This window comes from Mus caroli, unplaced genomic scaffold (genome assembly GCF_978045245.1).
Source record: "Mus caroli unplaced genomic scaffold, Mus_caroli_1 scaffold_3, whole genome shotgun sequence".
Taxonomy (NCBI): domain Eukaryota; kingdom Metazoa; phylum Chordata; class Mammalia; order Rodentia; family Muridae; genus Mus; species Mus caroli.
The window spans coordinates 41375790-41401822 of NW_028227258.1; the positions used below are offsets into that span (position 1 = coordinate 41375790).

The 26033-nt window shown below is 36.4% G+C and overlaps 1 protein-coding gene across 2 annotated transcripts in view; it reads right to left on the bottom strand.

The window, feature by feature from the left end:
- Nucleotides 1-26033, bottom strand: part of Dpyd (dihydropyrimidine dehydrogenase) — an 899256-nt gene that overhangs the window by 634272 nt on the left and 238951 nt on the right. For both annotated transcript variants that reach the window (XM_021158977.3, XM_085835556.1), the window contains exons 6-8: nucleotides 24986-25182; nucleotides 18271-18352; nucleotides 11444-11531 (exon numbers count right to left, since the gene is read on the bottom strand). In XM_021158977.3, the coding sequence (XP_021014636.1) occupies nucleotides 11444-11531; nucleotides 18271-18352; nucleotides 24986-25182 (367 nt within the window). The remainder of the gene's footprint in view (nucleotides 1-11443; nucleotides 11532-18270; nucleotides 18353-24985; nucleotides 25183-26033) is intronic.

Sequence of the window (26033 nt, forward strand, 5' to 3'; positions counted from 1 at the left end):
TTCTCAATGATACCTTGGTCAAAGAAGGATTAAAGAAAGAAATTAAGGAATTTTTGTAGTTTAATGAAAATGAAGCCAAAACATATCCAAACTTATGGGACACAATGAGAAGCACCTGAAAAAATGTTCAACATCCTTAATCATCAGGGAAATGCAAATCAAAACAACCCTGAGATTCCACCTCACACCAGTCAGAATGGCTAAGATCAAAAATTCAGGTGACAGCAGATGCTGGCGAGGATGTGGAGAAAGAGCAACACCTCCATTGTTGGTGGGATTGCAAGCTTGTTCAACCACTCTGGAAATCAGTCTGGCGGTTCCTCAGAAAATTGGACATAGTACTACCGGAGGATCCAGCAATACCTCTCCTGGGCATATATCCAGAAGATGTCCCAACCGGTAAAAGGACACATGCTCCACTATGTTCATAGCAGCCTTATTTATAATAGCCAGAAGCTGGAAAGAACCCAGATGCCCCTGAACAGAGGAATGGATAAAGAAAATGTGGTACGGGCTGGTGAGATGGCTCAGTGGGTAAGAGCACCCGACTGCTCTTCCGAAGGTCCAGAGTTCAAATCCCAGCAACCACATGGTGGCTCACAACCATCCGTAACGAGATCTGGTGCCCTCTTCTGGAGTGTCTGAAGACAGCTACAGTGTACTTACATATAATAAATAAATAAATCTTTAAAAAAAAAAAAAGAAAAAAAGAAAATGTGGTACATTTACACAATGGAGTACTACTCAGCTATTAAAAAGAATGAATTTATGAAATTCCTAGCCAAATGGATGGACCTGGAGGGCATCATCTTGAGTGAGGTAACACAATCACAAAGGAACTCACACAATATGTATTCACTGATAAGTGGATATTAGCCCAAAACTTAGGATACCCAAGATATAAGATACAATTTGCTAAACGCATGAAACTCAAGAAGAATGAAGACCAAAGTGTGGACACTATGCCCCTTCTTAGAATTGGGAACAAAACAGCCATGGAAGGAGTTACAGAGACAAAGTTTGGAGCTGTGATGAAAGGATGGACCATCTAGAGACTGCCGTATCCAGGGATCCATCCCATAATCAGCTTCCAAACACTGACACCATTGCATACACTAGCAAGATTTTGCTGAAAGTACCCAGATATATCTGACTCTTGTGAGACTATACCGGGGCCTAGCAAACACAGAAGTTGGTGCTCACAGTCAGCTATTGGATGTATCACAGGGCTCCCAATGGAGAAGCTAGAGAAAGTACCCAAGGAGTTAAAGGGATCTGCAACCCTATAGGGTGAACAACATGATTAACTAACCAGTACCCCGGAGCTCTTGTCTCTAGCTGCATATGTATCGAAACATGGCCTAGTAGGCCATCACTGGAAAGAGAGGCCCATTGGACTTGCAAACTTTATATGCCCCAATACAGGGGAATGCCAGGGCCAAAAGAATAGGAATGGGTGGGTAGGGAAGTGGGGGGAGGAGTACAGGGGACTTTTGGGATAGCATTGGAAATGTAAATGAAGAAAATACCTAATAAGAAATATTAAATAAAAAAGAAATGAAAATCTAGATGTACACCTCAAGGGACTTGAAGATCCACTAAAGCAAACCTCCATTCAACATGGGTTTTTTCCTATAAATTGCTAAGAGATTTGCATCATTTTGAACTATTACTAAAATATCAACATTTTGCTCTTCAAACTTTATTCCATGAATTGAAATTTAGATCCACAATTTATCTCATTCACACAAGCAAAATGAACATCTGCTAACTCCCTGTCATAGAAGTGTGGCTGCGGTGGGCAGGGTGTGAACAGGGCCTCTGATGTGTAGTGTAGGTCCCATCTGTACAGCAGGTGGCATTGCATGGGTAATCAGAGGGTGATAAGACACATAAGCATTCCTCATATATTTGGAGATAAGAAAGTAAATACACTCGAACTTTGTTTAAAAACTTTTCTCTTAAGGGATCACAGTAAATATCCTTAAAAGTATATTTAGGGAATTATGATATTCAAGATTTATGTTAACTGGTCTTGCAGTACTGGGTTTCTGTGTACAAATTCATGCTATAATTTGCCATATCATTAACTAATGTGAGTTTAATTAATTGAAATGAGTACGAGAAGTAAAGTTGCCTTTGTCTTTTGATTTGAGAACACAATTATACCAGCTGTTCCTTGCACAATTTAAAAAGAAGATCTGGAGTAAATTTAATTTGATACAAATTTCAATTGTATTGCTTTTAAAGTCAATCTGCTGCTGCATCAGCACTACTAGGTAGGGCATGGACCTTACTGGGGCAACAAGGTGAGGGGGAAATGGACAAACACACACATATATAGACCACCAAGGATTAAACAGACTGGCTCTCTGACAGAGAAATTACAACATCCCAGAATTCCGATGTGTACAAATTTTCATTTCTGCAGTCTTTATGAAAGAGCAGTCTACAGGACATTACTATCCAGAGGAAGAAAGCGACTGTGGCTTTCTTTCTGTATACAATATCATCAACCACACTTGAAACTGAAGTCTTGGCCATGCAGTTGAGCCTCCACTGGGGGGAAAGCTTTGCCATTTTCTTATGCGTCTGAGGTTAGAGTCATGGACTAGGTCATGACCATGTCAACTACACACATACATTCAGGGATGTTGTGTGTGTGTGTGCCCCATAGAGTTTGTGACTTAAAAAACGTCTATGCCAGGGATATCTCTTAAGAGAGTGTCTTATTTTAGAACATAGAGTTGAAAGGTCCTTAAAATCAAGGATTCCTTTGTATTATAAAAGTTATTAGCAAATTTCATCTTGTTAATGAGAGAGTATATTCTGATTTTAGAAAGAGGAATTAATAAATAACATAAAATATCCTGAAGTTCCATATTCTTATATTACAAAAACATGACACAAAGAAACAATATGCATACTGAAACAAAAAAGCCACTTTCCTTCAATTCACATCAATCTCTTGGCAATTCCATAGCTTAGTTACCTCTCATTCTTCAATTTATTTACAATGTTGCTCTTTATTTTCCCCAATTTTACATAGCAATAATTGGCAAAAGAAAACCCTAAAATCAGTATAACAGTGTAGATTTTGTTGATGAGAGACCTATGTACTGCCCATTTCATAGCTTCAATCTAAAAATCACTATTTAGTCACATGCATTCAGTGAGGTGTAGAATTCTTCACAGGCAACTGTACTGAATTGAAGATGTTGTACTACAGCATCTTTAATGTTTCAGTGATAACACACACTTACTTCTGTTACTTCTGCTTTCCTTTATTATCTTTGTTATGCTCTAAAATCAATATCTGACTTGTAGAGGACACCTCAGGCCAACTATATTTACAAAACAGTTACTACAGAGTCATTGCTTGTGTACCATTCACGTTTTTATTGAGAAGCAGGGCATTTGGATTTAGATTTGGTTTAGGTAATAATAAGTTTAGAGTCTTCTGCTTTGAGATTAACATTTGTTTGACAAAAAAACAGGTTTTAAAAAGAGAGGGATCTTAGATGAAATGCCGGACAGTAGGGACAGGGAACTTACAGAGCACAACCTCCAGCAGGAAGACAGGACATCAAGTGTGGGATAGCACTGCCATCCCAGAGTCAATACTCTGACCCATAATTGTTTCTGCCTGAAAGAATTACAGGGATGGAAATGGAGAGAAGCCTGAGAAAAAGAAGGACAAGAGACAGGCCTAAAGTGGAATCCAGCTCAAGGAGGGGGGCGGGGGGCAAGGCCTGACACTATGACTTGAGGTTATGGAGCACTCACAAAGGGGGACCTATCATGACTGCCCTCTAAAAGACCCATCAAGCAGCTGAAAGAGTCAGATGCAGATATTTGCACCCAACCAATGAACAGAAGTTGCTGACCGCTGTGGTTGAATTAGGGAAAGGCTGAAAGAAGTTGAGGAGGAGGGTGACCCTGTAGAAGGACCAGCAGTCTCAATTAACCTTGACCCATGAGATCTCTCAAACACTGGATCACCAAACAGGCAGCATACACCAGCTGAAATGAGGCTCTGAACACACATACAGTGTGTAGGTCTGTGTTCATTCAGAGATGATGCACCTAACCCTCAAGAGACTGGAGGCCCCAGGGAATTTAGAGGTCAGATGGGGTGGGGTGGGGGACATCCACGTGGAGACAGGGGGGTTGGGGAGGAGATATGGGATGTGTAACAGTCGGGGGGTGGGGGGGTGGGGAATAAAATACGGAGTGTAAAAAAGAAAAACGAAAAAAAAAAACAAAACAAAACAAAACAAAAGAACAATTAGATGAACCAAGAAAAGGCTTTGCAAGCTCACCAACCATCTGAAAGCCTAGGAAGGAGCCTCCACCAGAATCCAAGCATTGTGCCCCATGATCTCAGACGTTCAGTTTCTAGACAGTAAGGACATTTATGTGTGCTGTCTGCACCATATAGTCTGAGACCTTGGGCCAGTGCAACCCTAGTCTATAATGACTATGTTCATAGTATATGATCAGTAAGTTCCACTCCAAGATTCAAATGGTCATATTCTCTTCAAATGTAACCAGTAGCCTAATAAGTAGGAAAACAAATAAATGCTTTGCTTATTTAAATCATTCTCTAATACTCATATCAACTGCTTTATGATAATGAATCATTAAGACACTGGGAAATTTAAGAGAAAATTTATTCTTAGACAATGAAAACACCATTTCCCCCTCTATAAAAAGAATAATGGAAATATATCTTTATCATAAAACATACATGAAGACATATATCAGAAATCCATCTCTATCTCTAGTCCAAGAAATCTAGTGATAATAAAAATATTTTTAAAATAAATATCATTTATACTTTTCTATAATTTTCATTAAATGAAAGTTATATAATGTATAGAATGTTATAGAGGAAACATTTATTTTAATTAATTAAAGTCCAAATAAATAAGCCCTTACCATGAACATTATTTAAACATTTCTATCCATAAGAAAAGACCTTGTTTTAAAATGATTTTCTTTTTAACTTCAATTTTTTAATTAATTTTTTGTATGTGGGGGACACATATATCTAGAGGTAATAGAAATTTTGGGGGGAATTTGTTCTTTTCTTTCATAATGTGGGACCCACAGGAGGCACTCAGGATATTCCCTTGCTTCTACCCACTAAGCAAATTCATGGGTGCAAAAAAAAAGGCTAAAAGTAAATAAATACAACTTTAAAATGTAACTTCAAATAGTCAAAGCAAATAATATAGTAGTGCAATTCTAGATGCCATAAGTCATAAATAGAGCAATTACATAAGAATTAATCAAATCCACATAGCTAGATGTAAAACAAGGGGTGAGGTGTACAAATGTAGTTTTGATGGAGAAAGGATGGGGAGAGGGAAAGAGTGAAACAGAGAAAAGCAGAGAGAGAAAAAGGGAGGGAAAATGAATGGATTTTAAGTGGTTATATGTGAATATCTTAAATTGTATCAAGGAATTATAATTTTTCTTATGTCTTCCCTTTTCTAAGTTTTTTTTCCTCAAAAACTTTAGCTCCAAAAATACTTCTTGATGCACTGAACAAGAATATGATAAAAATGTAAAATACGAAGTATAACACTATTCATAAGTTTTAAGGAGATAATAGATAAGTACATATAACCAAAAGCAATAAAAGGAATACTGAATCACTTTCTATAAATGTAACAAAGTATTTCATTATGTATGAACATGAAAAGATATTTGCTCAGGAGGATCAGTATGAGAATCACATGAAGGATGTGTTCCATGACAGGAAAATTCTGGGAAAATCGAGATTAGCATCAAGAGAGAAATTGAAGAATTTTCTCAGTGAAGAAAAGTGAATAGATACAATATTAGAAAATACTCCCTTAGAAAGATGGGTAGATATGGAGTGATGAGTGAGGTCTACAAATGCTAACTTTAAACAAAAAAATTATATTCGTAAAGGTATAGTAGCCTGATGATAGTCTGGCTCACCTTGGGTATCATGAAGCGTTAGTGAGTACGTGTGTAAGACAATTCCTAGAGAAATCACAGTGGCTTCAAATAGAGAAGAACATCATGAGGTTACTCAGGATCTTTGGTGCTGACAATCAAACTGTTTCAGGATTAACACCAACTGCACATCAAGGAGATTTAGGGATCCTCAAACAGGCTTACCTGGGGCCAGCAACAACACTGAGCACTTAAGGGTACATGGATAGAACTTGGTGATTTTGCTACTCATGAGAGAAAAATACCTACTGATCCTCAGAAAACACGACTCTCCCATGTGTTCCCACACATACAGACATGACCACAAAATGCATAAAACTGCAATTTAAAAATTGAAAACATTGACTTCCTTGTCTATCCCATATATAGGCTAGAAAGCACGCAAGGTCTACTAAGGTAAGAATCTCTAAGGGAGCACTATGAAGATGTTCTTAGAGTCTCTATTATTTTCTATTTTCATAAGGTGACCAGCCTACCACCTGGTTTTGAAGATTAATATGTGCTTTCTATAGATATGTTAATATGATCAAAGAATAATTGCCCTACATCTCTTTTTCTCTCCTCTGGGGCTTTTCATGAACTCATTAACAGATGATTTAATGAACTCTCAGCTGGAATTCCTTTTCCCTCATTTTCAAATTCTTAGGAGCCATCTCACAATTATATGAGAGTACTTACAAGTGATACTAGATTAAACAATATTACAAATGAAAAAAAAAGTAATATTCACAGCAACATATTCGTGCCTTTTTTGCTTACAATTAAGTCAGGTTTATTATTTTAAATAATGTATTCATCATTGTGTATATTTAGTAGATAACCAGTTTTTATCTGGGGGGGGGGCAAAAATAAAGTGGGTGGTCAAAACTTTATTGCATTTTCATCTAAATAAATAGAAAGCATACGTGCTTATCTACAATTTAGAAATTCCTGATTAAGAAACTAATTAAGAATAACTTTTGCAGAGAATAATTCTGGCTGTAAGAAGGCACAAGAGAGTTAAATAAAGGCCACAGCACAGCAAATTTAATACCACAGTTTCTCAATGGATTTTCTTAATTGTAATTATCTCTTCTTCGGCTGTTATAATATTTGGTAATCTTCACATTACAAAATAGTCTTCTCTCTAGTAACTGAATGAAAAAAAAATAACCCAATTGGTGGTAACAATGAGGAAGTGAAATTAAATATACAATCTAATTTTTCAGGAGTGTAAGGTTATCATGACCAACAGCCTTAAGTAGGGTAACACAATGCAGGCAAATGTCTATAGAACATGCTGGCTTTCTACCTTGGGCCTAGAAGAGCTTTGTAATTTAATGTATGACATTGGCTTGTTTATTCTTACTCTCCCTATAAAATTTATTTTCTAAGATAAGTGGCAACTTGTTGCTTGCTGCTGGCATTTTCAGAGTTTGCTGTTGTCTTTCTGCTTTTCTTAAACTTTGTTTTCTCCAGTAAATTGTAATCACACCCACCTCTTGGGCCATATCAAGACATAAAAGAATGGATTACATTTTAGATAGATCCTGTGATGTCATTAATGCTACAGTCGGAGGAGTTGATAAAAGATCTCTGAATGCCATTCTTCCTATTCGTTCATTTCATTATAACTGTAATATCCAATACCAACTATATAAGAAGTAAAAGATGGACAATCATAGCTTTTATTTGTGCTGAAATGCATAAAATCACCAAGGGTCTTAAATATTCTACTCTTTTATTTTGGCATATTGTTAAAATGGTTTCAATAAAAATCATAACATAAATAGTAATTGTAGAGTGCCTACTATGTCCTAGGGTTTTTTTTTGTTTGTTTGTTTGTTTGTTTATTTTTGTTTTTTGGTTTTTTTTTTTTTTGGTGGTGATAGAAATCATACCTAGGACTTCAAATTCGGCATACACTATGCCATTGAACTACATGCCAAGTCCTCAAATCTCCTTTATCCACAGGGAAATAGGAAGGTATGAGGAAGTTTTAATGACTGCACAATCGGACCCCTTGACTTTGGTGAGGCCATTATTTCAGTTATGTTGACAATGTGGCCAAAGGGACTAGTCTCTACTAAGTTTGCCAAAAGCAAAAAAACATATATCACAAAGAAAACAAAAGCCTATCCTATCTCTTCTCCAAACTCAGTGAGAAGAACAAGATAAAAAAAATTGAGGGAAAACTAATTATGTTATAGAATCAAAGGTAGTAAGGATCCAAGGCTTTCTAAGTAACAGATAATTATATAGTCACAGACAAGTCGTAAAGTCCTGAAGAAACAATGAGTGTCAGAGAAGCCTTTCCTAGAGGATTCAACTGCTTGTCTTCTAGAGAAAGAAGCCTTTATTCTGATGAAATAAATCTTCCTTGTTTATATTTAGTATAAAATACTGAAATTGAACATAAAATTACATTTCTCATACCACCACAACAAAATGTCAAACGATTTGGTTTTCAGGATGAAAATGTACAGCATAGACATGAATGAGCTGCCCATTGCATTGCATTACCACAGAGCACTGGTTTAAATATGTGGCTTTACAAAAAACTAACACTGTAAAGGAACTTAAGAGAAAGAAATCAAAGAAAAACGTGAAATGCCATCAATTCTTTCACATAGAAGGTATTTCTGTCTGCTCAACTCACGAGATGTAATTATCCATTTAATTATATCAAAGTATTCTAGTACTGGACTTCTTATGGTTTTAATTCTTGCAATGAATATTGTGTGGTCCTATTTCCTATGTACAGACATTCTTTATAGAACTGCCCAAAGAGATGGGTGTTAGGGAATGGTTGTAATGCTTTGAATTCATTGGGAATGTGCATGTCCAAACACTGAAGGCCCTTGTCCCCAGTTGGTTTTTGATCAATCAATAAAGAGCTAAAGGCCAACTGTCTGGGCTGAGAGAGAAGGGTGGAACCTTTAGATTTGCACTGGATAGGAACTGGGAAAAGGGAAGACAGAATTACATGGACTCAGGGTAGAAGAATGGGACTTAAGAGCTGCTGAAAAGAGAGCCAACTAGCCATGTAAGAATTCGGGTAAATGACCACTGGTCACTTCCCTGATTTGGCTTGGGGTAGCAGGGAAGGTTTGGAGTCTCAGAAGAACCCGAGGAGAGTACTGTGCTAGCAGGGGAAGATTGAGGAGTGTCCAACCTTTGAACTAGTAATGGCAAGTCAAAAATTGTCTGGCATGTGAGTGTGAGTGTGTGTGTGTGTGTGTGTGTGTGTGTGTGTGCCCGCACGCGCGTGTGCACGCGCACACGTACCTTTCATTTGTGAATCCAGTTTGTGCCTGGGTGGGTACACACTTGTGAGCCTTCAGGAGGGAAAGCAGTGTACCCCAATACCACTACAGATGAGTTTATTTGTTCTAGGATATTCTACTCTAATAGGGAAAGTGTATCTTTTATGTCTTCTCTAGAAAACTCAACAGCGAATTTTAGTGTTATTTGATATTATCAAAAGACATAGTTCTTCTCTAAATCTTCCACTTATCATGAGCCAAGTATTTGTGAACATAAAGAGGCAGAGAGCATCAGAAGCTCTTACAGATCCAATATTTATGGGATCATAGAATTTTATTGATATATGTGCTATGTCTCAATTCTCAGTAAAAGTATGAAGTTACAAAACAGGTCTAAATCTAAATATCTTTGAAAGAAAAACCTAGGAAGAATATCAGATATTCTCCCCTTCCTATTATTAGTATATATACTGGTAACTACAGTCAATGAAAATGATAGACAAGTACTGAACAATAGTACTCACAAGTCTGGAAAGGAGCTTCAATACAACAAAAAAGGGGCAGGTTATCTGTGTCTTTTTAAAATTCTAAACACATTTTCCCTTGGATGTGGTACCAATGCTCTAGTAAAGTAGTAAGTGTCATTCAAATGAGCAAAATCTGGTGAGCAAAGAAGCATTAATAGTGATTGGACTCTTATATCTTGGGTATCCTAAGTTTTTGGGCTAATATCCACTTATACCCAAGATATAAGATACACTTTGTTAAACGCATGAAACTCAAGAAGAACGAAGACCAAAGTGTGGACACTGTGCCCCTTCTTGGAACTGGGAATGAAACACACATGGAAAGAGTTACAGAGATAAAGTTTGGAGCTGTGAAGAAAGGATGGACCATCTAAAGACTGCCATATCCAGGGATCCATCCCATAATCAGCTTCCAAACCCTGACACCATTGCATACACTAGTAAGATTTTGCTGAAAGGACCCAGATATAGTTGTCTCTTGTGAGACAATGCCAGGGCCTAGCAAACACAGAAGTGGATGCTCACAGTCAGCTATTGGATGGATCACAGGGTCCCCAATGGAGGAGCTAGAGAAAGTACCCAAGGAGCTAAAGGGAACTGCAACCCCATAGGTGGATCATTATTATGAACTAACCAGTACCCCAGAGCTCTTGTCTCTAGCTGCATTTGTATCAAAAGATGGCCTAGTAGGCCATCACTGGAAAGAGAGGCCCGTTGGACTTGCCAACTTTATATGCCCCAGTACAGGGGAATGCCAGGGCCAAGGGGTGGGGGTGGGTGGGTGGGGGACTGGGGGGGGAGTGTATTGGGGACTTTTTGGATAGCATTGGAAATGTAATTGAGGAAAATACCTAATTAAAAAAAAACAAAACAAAAAAAAATAGTGATTGGACTCTACAAACACAATGAGTCCTCTATCTTTGATCAAATGAGCACTACCTAGCCTGCAATCACTAAAAGAAGTGAGGAAGTTTGCCTCTATGCAGACGTCATGCTCAGATAGTCAAAGATTAAGGACTGCAAAGAAGATGGGCTGAAAGATGAAACTGATTTAAAAGAAAAACAGTTTAATATGCTCAGTTCACCACTCAGAACTTTTAAAAATACAATATGGAATAAAAATCAAAACAAAACAACAAATCCTTACATAAGGACTAAATTTAATTGGCTATTTGGGTTTTTTCTTGTCTCTAAATAAATAGGAAGTGGAGGAGGAATTGTTAGAAAATTCAGGATTTTACTTACATTTACATTCCATCTTTACATCCAATGAGATACTACCCAAAAGATTTAGGGACTTTTAAAAATGAATATAGAATAATGCCAATTCTGCCTTACATCATTAGTCAATTGTGAGAAAGTTACTGCATCGAGCCAGATTCTGACCTATTACAACATAGAAGTCATTCTACAACTTAGAGCCCACCCATGGGGCTTCCAGTGTAAGGAAAGGCCTCAAAGACATATATCTCTCACCACACCCTGTTCTCAATGTACATGAAGCAGGGAAACCAGGCATGCAATCACAGGATACATGTGTATCAGGCCATTGTGCTATGCCCATCTGTGGAAGATGTGGTTTCCATTAGGGAAATGTCTAAAGGTGGTTATTCTAATGGATATTATCAGAAAAAAACACTAAAATTTAAATGAAAAGGTATTTAGAAATAAGGCACTTACCTATTCCAATAAACACAGCTTTGTAGCCATTTTCTTTCAAAGAGCTAAGAGTCATTTCATCTGTGGAAAGGCTTTTATCACAAATTATCTGTAAGAAACAGCATTTTGAGTAATATTATACATCTACTGATTAATTAAAACCAAATAACATAAAAATCAAAGGAATGAATATAAAAGTTCTAGTGAACCAGTTTGCTTAATGAAATTAGAAATAATTAGAACACTAGCATATGTTATTTATGGGATAAATGTATAAAAGTCAGTGTAATTAAAATCATATTGGTAAGAAAGAGAACTACACCATGACGCAGTATTCATCTCCTAGACCTATGCTTAAAGGATCCTGTATTGTACCATGGAGACATTTGTGCATTGATTCTATTGCAATGAAATAGCAAGGAAATAGACTAAGCCATGGTTTCCATCAACAAACAACTGGGTAATGAAAAGATGTTACATATACACGGTGGAATTTTATTTCTACATTAATAAAAGTAAAAGCATATGAAAATGATAGAAATGCATATATACCTAGAAACTGCTATATTAAATAAGATAACTCAGACTCAAAAAGACAAATATAGTATGTTTGCTTTTGCCCTGGGATCCTAGCTGCATATATATATATATATATATATATATATATATGGAGCAAGTGAGTTTGGTAGAAACTTAGAAACTAGATGTGATCTTATAACCACAAGAAGATGAAAAAAAAAGATTTATTTCTACCTCTTTCTTTCTTTCTTTCTTCCTGGGGAGTGAATGGGAAGAGTAATAAAACATGTGACAAAGAACTGGAGGGGCACAGCAAAGAGATGGTAAGAATCCACCCAAACAAAGCAGGTATGGGAATGCATTAAGGAATCCTATAACTTTGCATGTTAACTAAAAAAAAAAAATTAAATTCAAAAAGGTTAACTAAAGTTTGCAAAACTTATCTCCTAGTTTATGTTGAAAGCACTGTTTAGTATCTGAGATAATATTTGAACAACAAGATAATAAGGGAAACAAAAGTCAAAAGGATCCAAAATGTCAAGTGAGAGAAGATTTACATGCGAAATTATACAACAACATAATGCAATTAGCATGCAGCTCCAGTAGTAAAGACTCATTCTAGCCATAGTCAAACGTGTAATATTTCAATAACATCTTTACAACACATAAGGTTTCCATAGGGGATATTGTTCATGCAATATGAAGAAATCAATGAGACAGAATAGTCACTCTGCCTGTAAGTCACAATATTTTGGTTGGTCTCAAAAATTATTTAAGTAAAAATACTATTATACTTATTTTTGAGAGAAACTGGAGGAGGGTGTCACATGTATGGAGGACAACTTTCATAAGCCAGTTCTCTCCTTGACCATGAGGGGCCAGGGGATAGGACTCAGACTGTCAGGTTCAATGGTTAGTGCCATTGACCACAGAGCCATCTCATTGACCCATGAATTGTTTTATTCCCTCTAGTGGAAACCTGCTGAACAAGAGAGACACCATACTCCTAGGTAGAAATCTGCAGTACCCTGGCAAATAAATACTACAATAATTACCCTGGTTCCCCATAGGGAATGAGGACCATTTACCCAGGCAACTGTGCACAAGGGAATTAGGGATAATCAGGCATTTCAAGGGCTATTAGGCACATGATCTTTATTGACATTGATACCTGGAGACACAAAGTAGGGACCTATACGAAAGGTAAAATGGAGCCTGACTAAAGTCTGCATCCCAGTGGACCATCAGAGACACTGACCCTGTCGGTGATCATTCTCTTATTCTCCAAACACATAATTGAAATTGTTACACTTGTCAGTTAAGTAATCCCCAACTGTATCTCTGGTCTGTGAAATAGGAGCTGAAAAGGCTATCACAGCTGGGAAGACTGCAATACAAATATCAGAAACCGGAGTGAATCAGCATATCATATCCAGTATGCAGGAAGGATGGCGAGAGATGTTAGTGGAGCCCATCAAATCTCCATTGAATTCAGCAGTCTGTCCCTTACTGAGAATAGATGGTTCCCACAGGATGAATGTAAGCTATTGTAGAGTTAGGTATAGTGCAGTTCTGGCTGAAGTCTCTGTGACAGATGTAAAATTGTTGAAGCAGCCTGACATGCCCATGGAGACTCCAAATGTGGCCATTGACTTGGTAAATGGAGACTGATTCTACTGCACTTCGAAAATGAGTCAGAAGCAGTTAACACTCGGTAGTGTTATAGTTCACCTCTGTGGTATGGAAATGTCAGTAATTATAAGTGTATACAAAGAACTTTAATTTCATGTAGAGCCCAACAGTGATCCACTCTAGGGTGATAGCATTCAGGCTGTGTACCACAAGCATGAAATGCACAGGATGCTAATGAGTTCAAGATTCCCCAAAATCAGAAGGTAAGTAAGAACTAGCCAGTGAGGGAAGTTTAGGGCGCCCAGATGTACATATGAGCCAGTATATCTACACCCAGAGAGAAAGGCAAAGAACTTAATATTCTGTCCATCCTCACAGAGAAAAAAGCAATCACAAAACCTAATAACCCACTTTGGCCTTTGATATCATCATATTCCTGATATATAAACTCTCTATAATGAATCATATAAGAACTATATTTACCAATGAAAGAGTAATGACTACAGCTAACATGCACAGATGTCCAAAAGTAGGACGTTCTTCTATGTATTACACATAGAATGATGATAATGATGATATTACACATAGAAGAGATAATGATGACACATTACCTCTTTACAAGAGACCCATGAAGTGTTTTTGTGTTTTGTTTTGTTTTGTTGTTGTTTAACTTTTGAGTTGTATAATTATCTACTTTTCATTTTTGTAGGTTTAATAATGAAAATATTTAAGGTCATTTGTTTATCATGAGTTTTATGTTTTCAGTCTATTAACAAAAATTTTAAACAATAAGAATAACAAGGGAAACATAAAAAGATCCAATCTGCTACTAATGAATGAAAAAAACACATACTTTGAGAACATATTCCTTTTTTTTTTTTTTTAAACATCATGATAACAATGAAAGCCAAAACGCTCACTCCTGGGTTCAGAGGTGAGATCTCCATTTTTTCTCCAATAACTGTCCAAAGCAGGAATGGCCAGGAGTGCACAAGGCATAGGAATAGTGGAGTAACTGCAACAAGATACTTCTGGTCAACATCTGCACCCAGTAATTGGGGCTATTTCACAGCCCTTTGTACACAGGTCCTGCCAGAAAAGAGTTGGTCTCCCAGGACTGCTGACACAGGCTTACAGACCCACAGGAGGGACAAGCTCCAGCTAGAGACAACAAGATGAACTAACACCAGAGATAATCAGATGGTGAAAGGCAAGCTCAAGAAACTTACCAATAGAAACCAAGGCTACTTTCCATCATCAGGACCCAGTTCTCCCACCACCATAAGTACTGGATACCCCAACACACCAGAAAAGCAAGATTTGTATTTAAAAATCATATCTCACGATGCGATAGAGGACTTTAAAAAGGACATAAATAACTCCCTTAAAGAAATACTGGAGAACACAGGTAGGAGCGCTTAAAGAGGAAGCACAAAATCCCTTAAAGAATTACAGGAAAATACAACCAAACAGGTGAAGAAACTGAACAAAACCATCCAGGACATAAAAATGGAAGTAGAAACATTAAAGAAATCACAAAGGTGACAACTCTGGAGACAGAAAACCTAGGAAAGATATCAGGAGTCATAAATGTATCATCAACAGAATATAAGAGATAGAAGAGAGACTCTCAGATGCAGAAGATACCATAAAAAAACATTGACACAACAGTCAATTAAAATAAAAAATGCAAAAAGCTCCTAACTCAAAACATCCAGGAAATCCGGGACACAATGAGAAGACCAAACCTAAGGATAATAGGTATAGAAAAGAGTGAAGAATCAAAAATTAAAGGGCCAATAAATATGTTCAACAGAATTGTAGAAGGAAAGTCCCTAATCTAAAGAAAGAGATGCCCATGAACTTACAAGAAGCCTACAGTACTCCAAGTAGATTGGACCAGAAAAGAAATTTCTCCCATTACATAATAATCAAAACACAAAGTGCACAAAACAAAGAAAGGATATTAAAAGCAGTAAGGGATAAAGGTCAAGTAACATATAAAGACAGACCTATCAGAATTACACCAGACTTCTCGCCAGAGACTATAAAAGCCAGAAAATCTTGGGCAGATGTCATACATACCCTAACAGAATACAAATGCCAGCCCAGGCTACTATATCCAGAAAAACTCTCAGTTACCATAGATGTAGAAACCAAGATATTCCTGGCAAAAGAAAATTTACACAATATTTTTCCATAAATCAAGAACTTCAAAGAATAATAAATGGAAAACTCCAACACACGGAGGGAAACTACACCCTAGAAAAAGTAAGAAAATAATCTTCTTTTAACAAACCAAAAAGAAGGTAGCCACCTAAACATGATTCAGCCTCTAAAAACAAAAATAACAGGAAGCAGCAATCACTTTTTCTTAATATCTCTTAATATCAATGGACTCAATTCCCCAATAAAAAGACAGATTAACAGACTGGTTATGTAAACAGGACCCAACATTTTGCTGCATACAGGAAACCCACCCCAATGAAAAAGACAAACCCTACCACAGACCCAGAGAAGCTATGTAATAAGGAAGCTAAAGGTGGGATCTACCTGGAAATGGGAAACAGAAGAGATTTTTCATATGTGCTTGGGCTGGGAAGATAGAAACAGGAGGGATCAAGAAGGGCAGGCGGACAGAGAAAGTACTTGGAGATATGACTGGAATTGGGAGTATTTCAGTAATGAGGTAGAAATTTAATGGCATGAAACCTCTGGAATCTATTGGGGTGACACTACTGGAGACTCCTAGGAGTAGTGATATGGAGTCTAAAAAGGCCATCTTCTGTAATCAGGAAAATCTTCCAAGGGAGGTTTTGGGACACCAACCCATCCACAAAACACTCAATCTACAATAAATAAAGGGTATTGCCTAGTCGTACTGTAAATTGTTATGCCACATTTGGTTGATATCCCTAGGAGGCCTGCTCTTTTCTTAATGGAAAGGGAGGGAGAGTGGATTTGTGGCAGAGAAAGGTGTTGGGGCAGGGACTAGGAGAAGAGGAGGGAGGGGAAACTGTGTTGGGCATATAATATATAAGAGAAGAATACATTTAAAAAGTAAAAAATTCAAATATTTGAAATGGTGATAACTTCTTTGTGCAACATTCCAAAGACCATATTTCAGAAATATTCTATGAAAATATAAATTTTACTTAAACAAAATCCACACACTTTATGAACAGGTTCTGACCAAGAATAATAATACTGCTAGACATTGTCTAGGCCACATAATTGTAAATTTAGAAAGTCATATGGCTGCAGATAAAAATATATGTTTTCTTCACATGATAATTTGTCTAAATCTATGTCCCCATAAGTTTTAAAATAGTGAGAATACTCTACCCTGTGAAATACAATGACTTCATATTCTTTTTGAAATTTTTTTTTAATATTTCTGATTTATCTTTGACTGGTAAAAACATATATTAATTTGAAATTTTAATATGCAACACCTGGCTTATTTAATGAGAATTAGGTAAGTATTTCAATTCAAAATGGAATACATTTAAAGAATTTTCCAGCTAGGCAGTGGTGGCACATGCTTTTAATCCTAGCACTTGGGAGGCAAAGGGAGGCTGATTTCTGAGTTCAAGGCCAGCCTAGTCTACAGAGTGAGTTCCAGGACAGCCAGGGATACAGAGAAACCCTGTCTCAAAACAAACAAACAAAAACAAAAACAAAACAACAAAAAAGAACTTTCCAGAATGTGCCCTTGCACTTAGTTATCCATACATCATCTATTTGAACACTGTAGTCATTTAGACTTACTGTTATGATGTGCATATCTATATTGCATTTGTTGTTTCCAGAGTATTTGTTTGATAATTTTGTGTTAAAGTTCACTATTCAACCATGTAAAATAACATATAAGTAGAAACAAGTGAAACAGTCCAAAATATTCTTTGTCCCCATTAGTGGTAACATGTAGATTTTCATAGTCAAAGCAAAGCCCATGCAAAGTTTGCTCCTCGCTTTTCAAACTATCTTTTGGAGACAGAAATTGTCGTAATCTTGATCCATTATTTATCATTTGAGTTTTATGGAGGATAATCTCTAAACAAAATATGAATATGTCATATTGAAGAGGAAAAGTCACAGAATAGTAGTAGTAATGGAAAATTAGTGTATCTAAGGTTACACGCTGGAAGTAGAGTATGTCAGGATATTGTCTAGCTTTAAAAGAAGAACCCAAAATGTATTGAGTAGGAAAATAAGATATTAGTATCATACCATTATTCATAAATTTATTTTATATGTTGGGAGAAGCCAGAGTACAAGATGCACAGAATAAAGAAAAATACATTTCTGGAAGGAGCTATATTCCAAGTGTTAAAATGCTAAATGCTAGTCTTTCAGAGAGCTCACAACTTGCCTGAACAAAACACGATTAAAGGAACCAAATCCTTTCCTTGGCTGAACTGAAGCCCTAAAGCTATTTAGGAATTTGTTTCTTACAGACAATTAATCACATGCAGGTGTGCCAGATGAGAACTATTGATTGCCCTTTTCCAGGCTAGTGGCATGCAGACAGTAGACAGACAAATGCCTTGAGCAAGGGGAAGTATCTTTCTGCTAGGCCTAAGATAGTTTTAATTCTTCATCCCTAAAATGAACATTGGCTGTTAATCTCCAGCACAAAGCCTTCCCCTTTCTTCCTCTGCAATATATAGACAGACGTTATATCTCATACTCACCTTTACACCAAGGTCCTTCATGAGCTCAATCTCAAAATTCACGACGTCATATGGGAGTCGAAACTGAGGAATTTCAGAAGTGCTGAACCAAAAAGGAAAAACAGGAAAAAGGAATAAGAGTGGAATTTATCAACCTAGAAAAAAATGCATAATGTGTTCTTACTGATTAGCATGAAAGGGACAAACAAACCCCTGTGAGTAATTACAATACGTACAACTACTTAGGAAGGCACAAACATTTTTTCCTGCCACAGTAAGATGTCCTGTGTAGTAAAAATAATATAGAAGCTAATACAAAATTATAGGAAATAGAAAAAAAAGCAATATAAATGTAGTCAAAAGCAATTCAAACACTTCAAATTATATAGTTAATTTACTTAATAATTCTGTGCTTTTTAAGATATTAAAATATCCGAGTAAATATCAATTCACAGTATACAGAGAGTTAAGTTTTATTTTTCTAGACTCAGATGTAAATGTATAATTTTCAGCTCTTTTTTTTTAATTTTGTTAATGCTCATCCAAACCAATATGAGGAGCATCTCACTGAAGTTTTGATATTAATTTCGCTGATGGTTCACTTCATTCGGGTGATAGACATTCACAATTCTCATGTGAGATGTAACACAATATGACTTCTTTTTATTGGGTTCATTATATTTTACAAACACTAACTCCGAAACTGAGCCTCCAGTCAGGGAACAAAAATGGGCTGGTCCGCGGCCCCTGGGACACAGTGCTGCCTCTCTGGCCTCAGTGAGCGAAGATGCACCTAACCCTGAGAGACTTGAGGCCCTGGAAGTGGGTAGGTTTGGGGGGAGGTAGGGAGGTGGGAACATCCTCCTAGAAACAGGGGGGAGGAGGAACAAGATGAGGAACTGTGGCAGAGCAGGGCAGACAGGAGAGGAGGGTAACAACTGGACTGTAACAAAATAAAAGTTAAAACCAACCAAAATCCACTAACTCCTTACTGAACATATATTTTGAATAATATCTCAGGCTTTGTAGGCTATCGGTTAAAATAGTCGATTATCTTAATTTGCTGTGCATAAACATTTCAACTGCATTTCCTTGAACTTTAGTTCCTGTGTCTTTGTTTTTGAGTCCTATTCAAGAAACAAGGACCAAGCAAATGTCGTGAAATTTTTTCATTGTTTCACAAGTTTCATAGTTTCGGCATTTATATGTAATACCAATCCATTTTGGAATTGTTTTTAAGGACTAGAAACTTATTTTTATTCTCTTGCATGAGTATAGCTAAATTTTTCCAGTACTGTATGGAGAAAAGACTACATTTTCTACATTATAACTCAATCATATTGCTTTCTTGATATCCTTTTAAAATACTAGTTGCCTAAAATTTTGTTAATTTCTTTCTGAGTTACAAAATCCTGAGATGTTTTCTGAGCCCATGCTCAGAGTTATGGCTGCTTTACCTTAATTTTAAGGTTGGGTCAAGTTTAATCTTTTAGCTCTGGTTTGTTTGGTCTATTCAGGTTCCTCTGTGCTTCGATATAAATTTTAGAATACCCTTCTATTTTTGAAGTCTACTAGAATTTTATAGGGATGATATTGTATTCTTTCAGTAGCATGAATATCTTTATCATAGTCTACCAATGAATGAATGCAGAATGTCTTCATTTTATTCTGTTCTTTTCAGTATCTTTCATCATTATTTTATAATTTTACTTGTAGAGTTATTTTATTTATATATATATTTCTATGATTCATATGTAATCCTGCAACTTTTATAATTTGACTGTAATTTTATATATCTTTAAGATATTTTCTTGATAATCTACAGAAAATTTACTGCTTTTTTATTTTTTTATCTTGTCTTCTTAAAATTCACTGAATTTGTTGATTAGGTCTCATAGACTGAATAATAAGACAAGAGAAAGGAATGAAAATACAAGAATACAAGGATACACTTGGGAAAAGAAGTTGAAGTATACCTGTGTGCAGATGATATGACTATACATAAGAGACCGCAGTGGCTCAGGTTAAAGTTCTGAGTGGGGATGAAGGGATAGGAAGGTAACAATGGAAGAATGATCTTCATAACTGCAATAGGATTCAGGGATTTACTGACCAATTTTATATCTAAGATATAAAACTAGAGATATTTTGCCATATCTCAGTGCAGTTTTGATGGTAAGTTAAAATTTATCCAGTGTAATATATTTAAATATTCTATCAGATGTAGGGTTGGTAAAGATCTTTTCCTAATTTATTGCTTGTTGCTTTGTCCTAATGACAGTGTCCTTTGCCTTACAGAAGCTTTGCAAATTTATGAGAGCCCATTTGTCAATTTTTGATTTTAGAGCATAAGCCACTGGTGTTCTGTTCAGGAAAAAATTTCTCCTGTGTCCATCTGTTTGAGACTTTTCTACACTTTTTCTTCTTTAGTTTTAGTGTGTGTGTCTGGTTTTAAGTGGAGGTCCTTGATCCATTTGGACTCGAGCTTTGTACAAGGAGATAAGAATGGATACATTTGCATTCTTCTACACAGTAACCACCAGTTGAACCAGCACCATTTTTGAAAATGCTATCTTTATTCCACTGGATGGTTTTAGCCCCTTTGTCAAAGATCAAGTGACCATAGGTGTGTGGGTTCATTTCTGGCTCATCAATTCTATTCCATTGATTTATCTGCCTGTCACTGTACCAAAACCATGCAGGTTTTATCACTATTCCTCTGTAATATAGCTTGAGGTCAGGGATGGTGATTTCCCCAGAAGTTCTTTTTTTGTTGAGAATAGTTTTTGCTGTTTTGATTTTTTTGTTATTTCAAATGAATTTGCAAATTGATCTTTCTAACTCTATGAAGAATTGAGTTGGAATTTTTAAAATATTTTTATTAGATATTTTCTTCATTTACATTTCAAATGCTATTTTCAAAGCCCCCTATACTCCCCCCTGCCCTGCTCCCCAACTCACCCACTCCTGCTTCCTGGCCCTGGCATTCCCCTATACTGTGGAATATGATCTTCGAAATACCAAGGGCCTCTTCACCCATTGATGACAGACTAGGCCATCCTCTGCTACATATGCAACTAGAGACACAGTTTTGGGGGGTACTTGTTAGTTCATATCATTGTTTTTCCTATTAGGGTTGCAGACCCCTTTAGCCCCTTGATACATTCTCTAGCTCCTTCATTAGGGGCCCTGTATTCCATCCAATAGTTGACTGTGAGCATCCACTTCTGTATTTGCCAGGCATTGGCTTAGACTCACTAGAGGGAGCTATGTCGGGGTCCTGTCAGCAAAATCTTTCTGGCATATGCAATAGTGTCTGAGTTTGCTGGCTGTATATGGGATGGATCCCCGGGTGGGGAAGTCTCTGGATGGTCCTTCCTTCAGTCTCAGCTCCAAACTTTGTCTCTGTAACTCCTTCCATGAGTATTCTCTTCCCCCTTCTAAGAAGGAACGAAGTATCCACACTTTTGGTCTTCCTTCTTCTTGAATTTCATGTGTTTTGCAAATTGCATCTTGGGTATCCTAAGTTTCCGGGCTAATATCCACTTATCAGTGAGTACATATTGTGTGAGTTCCTTTGTGATTGGGTTACCTCACTCAGGATGATGTCCTCCAGGTCCATCCATTTGCCTAGGAATTTCATAAATTCATTCTTTTTAATAGCTGAGTAGTACTCCATTGTGTAAATGTACCACATTTTCTGTATCCATTCCTCTGTTGAGGGGCATCTGGGTTCTTTCCAGCTTCTGGCTATTATAAATAAGGCTGCTATGAACATAGTGGAGCATGTGTCGGTATTACATGTTGGCACATCTCCTGAGTATATGCCCATGAGTGGTATTGCTGGATCCTCTGGTAGTACTATGTCTAATTTTCTGAGGAACCACTAAACTGACTTCCAGAGTGCTTGTAACAGCTTGCAATCCCATAACAATGGAGGATTGTTCCTCTTTCTCCACATCCTCACCAGCATCTGCTGTTACATGCATTTTTGATATAAACTATTTTCAGTTTGTTTTATACATGCATCTCATGTTAAAACATTGCTTCAGTTCATGACTGGATAAGTACTGGTCCTTAAATTGGCATTGTATTACACACTGTAAAATAGTTTTCATTCCTGCATGTATTTCACCTAGAAACAGTTACATTGCCAATCAATGTGGAATAATACACACATGTAACAGGACAGGTTTGAAAGAACCTTTTTAAACATTTAAAGACATGTGTTTCACTGAATATGCTACCTAACACAACAACATATACATAGTTATTATTTTAAATAAAATTTAGAAATCAAGAAGAATATGTGTATACTTAATAAATATTTCCATCATTAATTTTATGTTTAGATATGATCTTATATGTGCTAGAATGTTCTTGAACTAATTATGCAGCTGAAAATGACCTTGAATTCATGATATTCCTGTATCTACCTCACAATTGCTAGGGTCACAGGAGTGTACTGTCATGTCCAGCCACAATTTTTGTGCTTAGGAATCAGAAAGGCACATGGAAAAGAGAAGGAAACCAAATTTCAAAACAACAGGAGTAAAAGAAACATATTTAATCATGAATTTCAAGAAGTCCTTCCCAGTAAAAATGCTCAAATATATAAAAACAAACATTGAGTACTAATTTATATAAATTACTCCACATTTGAATGGAAACTAAATACAGAGATGCTAAGAACCATAATCATGTACTAAAATTGGCAACCCATAATAATTCACAGACAAGGCTGCTTCCATTTTCAGCTTCTTGTGAAAATGCAATTAAGGGGCAAAAAGATTTTCCCTCATCTACCAGGGTACACAACAATTATGTTCATACTTTTAAAATTAACTCACATATTCATTGATGTGTATAATTGAAAAGAACTACAATGTTTATACCTATGTTATTATACATAATGTTTTTCCTAATTAATGAAACTGGGGTGAACTGGCACTAAAAAGATAGCCAGCATCCTCACAGCAAAATAAAATATAGAGAAGTTTATTTCCTCAGATAAACTTTCAAAATAAGGATTCCTCAATATTGATAATAGTCAGTACATAAAAATCATAAAAGAGTCATTTCTCCACAATAGGCATGATTTAAGGTATTGGTGTTCCTTACAGGGTTAATGTAATTTGTGAGGCTTTTTTTTTTCTTTTTGGTAAGGTCACATCATTTTGTTTAATGAATCAAATAGCATGACAAAGTACCTGATCAACAGTTGTATATGATTCATACACTGCAGCTTATATCAAAGAAAGAGTACTTTGAAAATTTCCTATTATCTGGAGCTATTGAAAAATTGTGGGGGAGCAGGCAGAGGACTGGAAGAGCAGAGGGGGATTGAAAGCCCATAGGAAGAACAATGTCAGCTAGCTGGACCACCCAGTGCTCTCAGGGACACCAAATATGGAGTGTACAGGCTCCAGATGCAAATGTAGCAGAGGATGGCTTTGTCTGACATCAATGGGAGGGGAGGCAAGGGTCCTGTGGTGGTTTGATGCCCCAGCTTAGGAGGATGCTTGAGCAGTGGGGCAGGAGAGGGTGGGTGGGTGAGGGAGCACCCTCATAGAGGCAAAGTGAAGGGGGAGAGGGTAGATGTGGGATGGTGGGCTTATAGAAGTGTATCTGGTAAGTGGGATATCAGTTGAGATGTAAATTAATAGAATGATTAAAAATAAAGAAAATCATCTGATCAATTTTAATTTTATGTATTTATTACCCATTTTATAGATGCAAAAAATAATAAAAAGTATCATGAACCTGTCAAAATTAAACTTATTTTTTGATTATCAAATATGATGAAGCCATTGTTTAATGAAGAGTTAAGTAGCTACAGAAAGCTTAAGTGCTAATTATAGAAACACAATCCAAATGTTTATAACTTAAAATCTGTGAACTTTAATACAAGTCACTTGGAAACAATAATAACAATTTGATTGATATAATAAAGTTATAATACACTTATCATGAAAGAATTTTATTTCATACCAGATGTTTTAAGCAATATCCATTTCTTATTCCAAATAACTTTTATTAGCCTAAACATAATCCATGTCTAATCTGTTTAAGTAAAGTAAGCCCCATAGTTTACATTTGCCTCAGCTTCTGAGGTTATTGATACCCAGTGATCAGTTTCTATACTCAATGTATAGGTCTACAAGGGATACAATAATTATGATGGAATGCTAGTTTACAATAATAATACAGACTTATACCAAATTTTGAATTGATTTTAAAAATCACTGTAAAATGTACTCTGAAAGAGAACGTTTATGGCAAAAGTAGTAGTAAATATTAAAATAATTGTAAACAGACAATACATGAACAACATGGTTTGCTTTATATAGAGAAAACTTGAATGCCCCACTCAGTATTCTATTGAGCTCCACATTCTTCCTGTATAATGTCTAGGACTATTAGATATATTTTCATCATACAAAATATTTTCAGAGATGAAACAATCCCTGAATTTTGTTTCTACTATCACAAACTTTTCCAGAGATCTATAACTTTAGAAGAAGACAGAGACATTCATACGTACATCTTCCTTAAATACAACTTCAAAATTTCAAGTGAGTTACATCATCAGAATTTGAGCATGTTGGAAAATAACATGTAAGATAGATACCATCTATAAGCTTGAAGTGTCTCTGTACTTATAAAATGTCCACACCAGGGACAGTTTTACCTCAATTTTTGACACTTAAAACACAAAAATAAATCTAGGAATTACCTTAAACCACCAACATATTCTTGTTTTTCGAATATAGTAATGTTGGAATAGCCCAACCGAGCCAAAAAGGAGGCACAGCTTATACTCGCAGGCCCGGCACCAAAAAGTGCAATTTTTGCCAAGTAGGCTTCTGGCATATGTTCCGGGGGAGGCAGCGATGGGCTTCTGATCTGTGGGATGTTCATTGCTTTGAACACCTATGGAGAAATCGATTGTGATGATTAAATTTTTAAATTAAATTTTACATCATCGAACATGTTTTTAATGTTTCCACTCATAATTAGCACTTTAATTAGCAATGAGAATTGAATGTTCCACATAAATAAGACAGAGTTGTATTTTGTTAAATAGAATATAACTGTGACTGACTATTCTGAACCTCTGAAAGGCCTGCTTAGAATAGGGGGAGAACCTCTAGGAAGCATTTCTGACTCACCATCCCTACTCCCAACTTTCAGTCATAATAGATGCTCCTATTTGAGCCCTCAAAATATAGTTTGCACATGTCTAATATAACTATTTTCCAATGTTACTCCTGGATTGATTTTTTCATGCCAGTCAGTGGACCACTTTTTTATTGAGTTTGACAGCAGTTCATGTGTGAAGAAGCAAATTACTACAGAGCTACCAGTAGCCAACACTAACCTGACACATAGCAGCCAAATTATGTATTAATCAAAGTTCTTTATATCCATTTCTGACTATGACAGAATAGCTTTGGAAGCACAGAAGAGCCATGGAAGCAAATAGAGGTGACAAGATCCAGAGAGAAGCAACAACTATGAGTTAATAGTCTAGGTATCAACCACCCATGTGTCTTCATGTGTCTTAATAAAAGGAGGATGGTCTAAGAAGCTGTAAGAGGGCCATACCTCAGGAAACCCAGCAAAATCATCTGGGCAATCTAGTAGAACAAGAACAATAATATTTGGGAATAGAGGATTCCAATGACCTAGAGCAGAAAAGGCACAGAGGATTAGCTTGACTCCTAAGTAGTACCGAAAGAAAACCAAGGGTCCAAACAGAACTTCTGCAATGATAAGGGAGC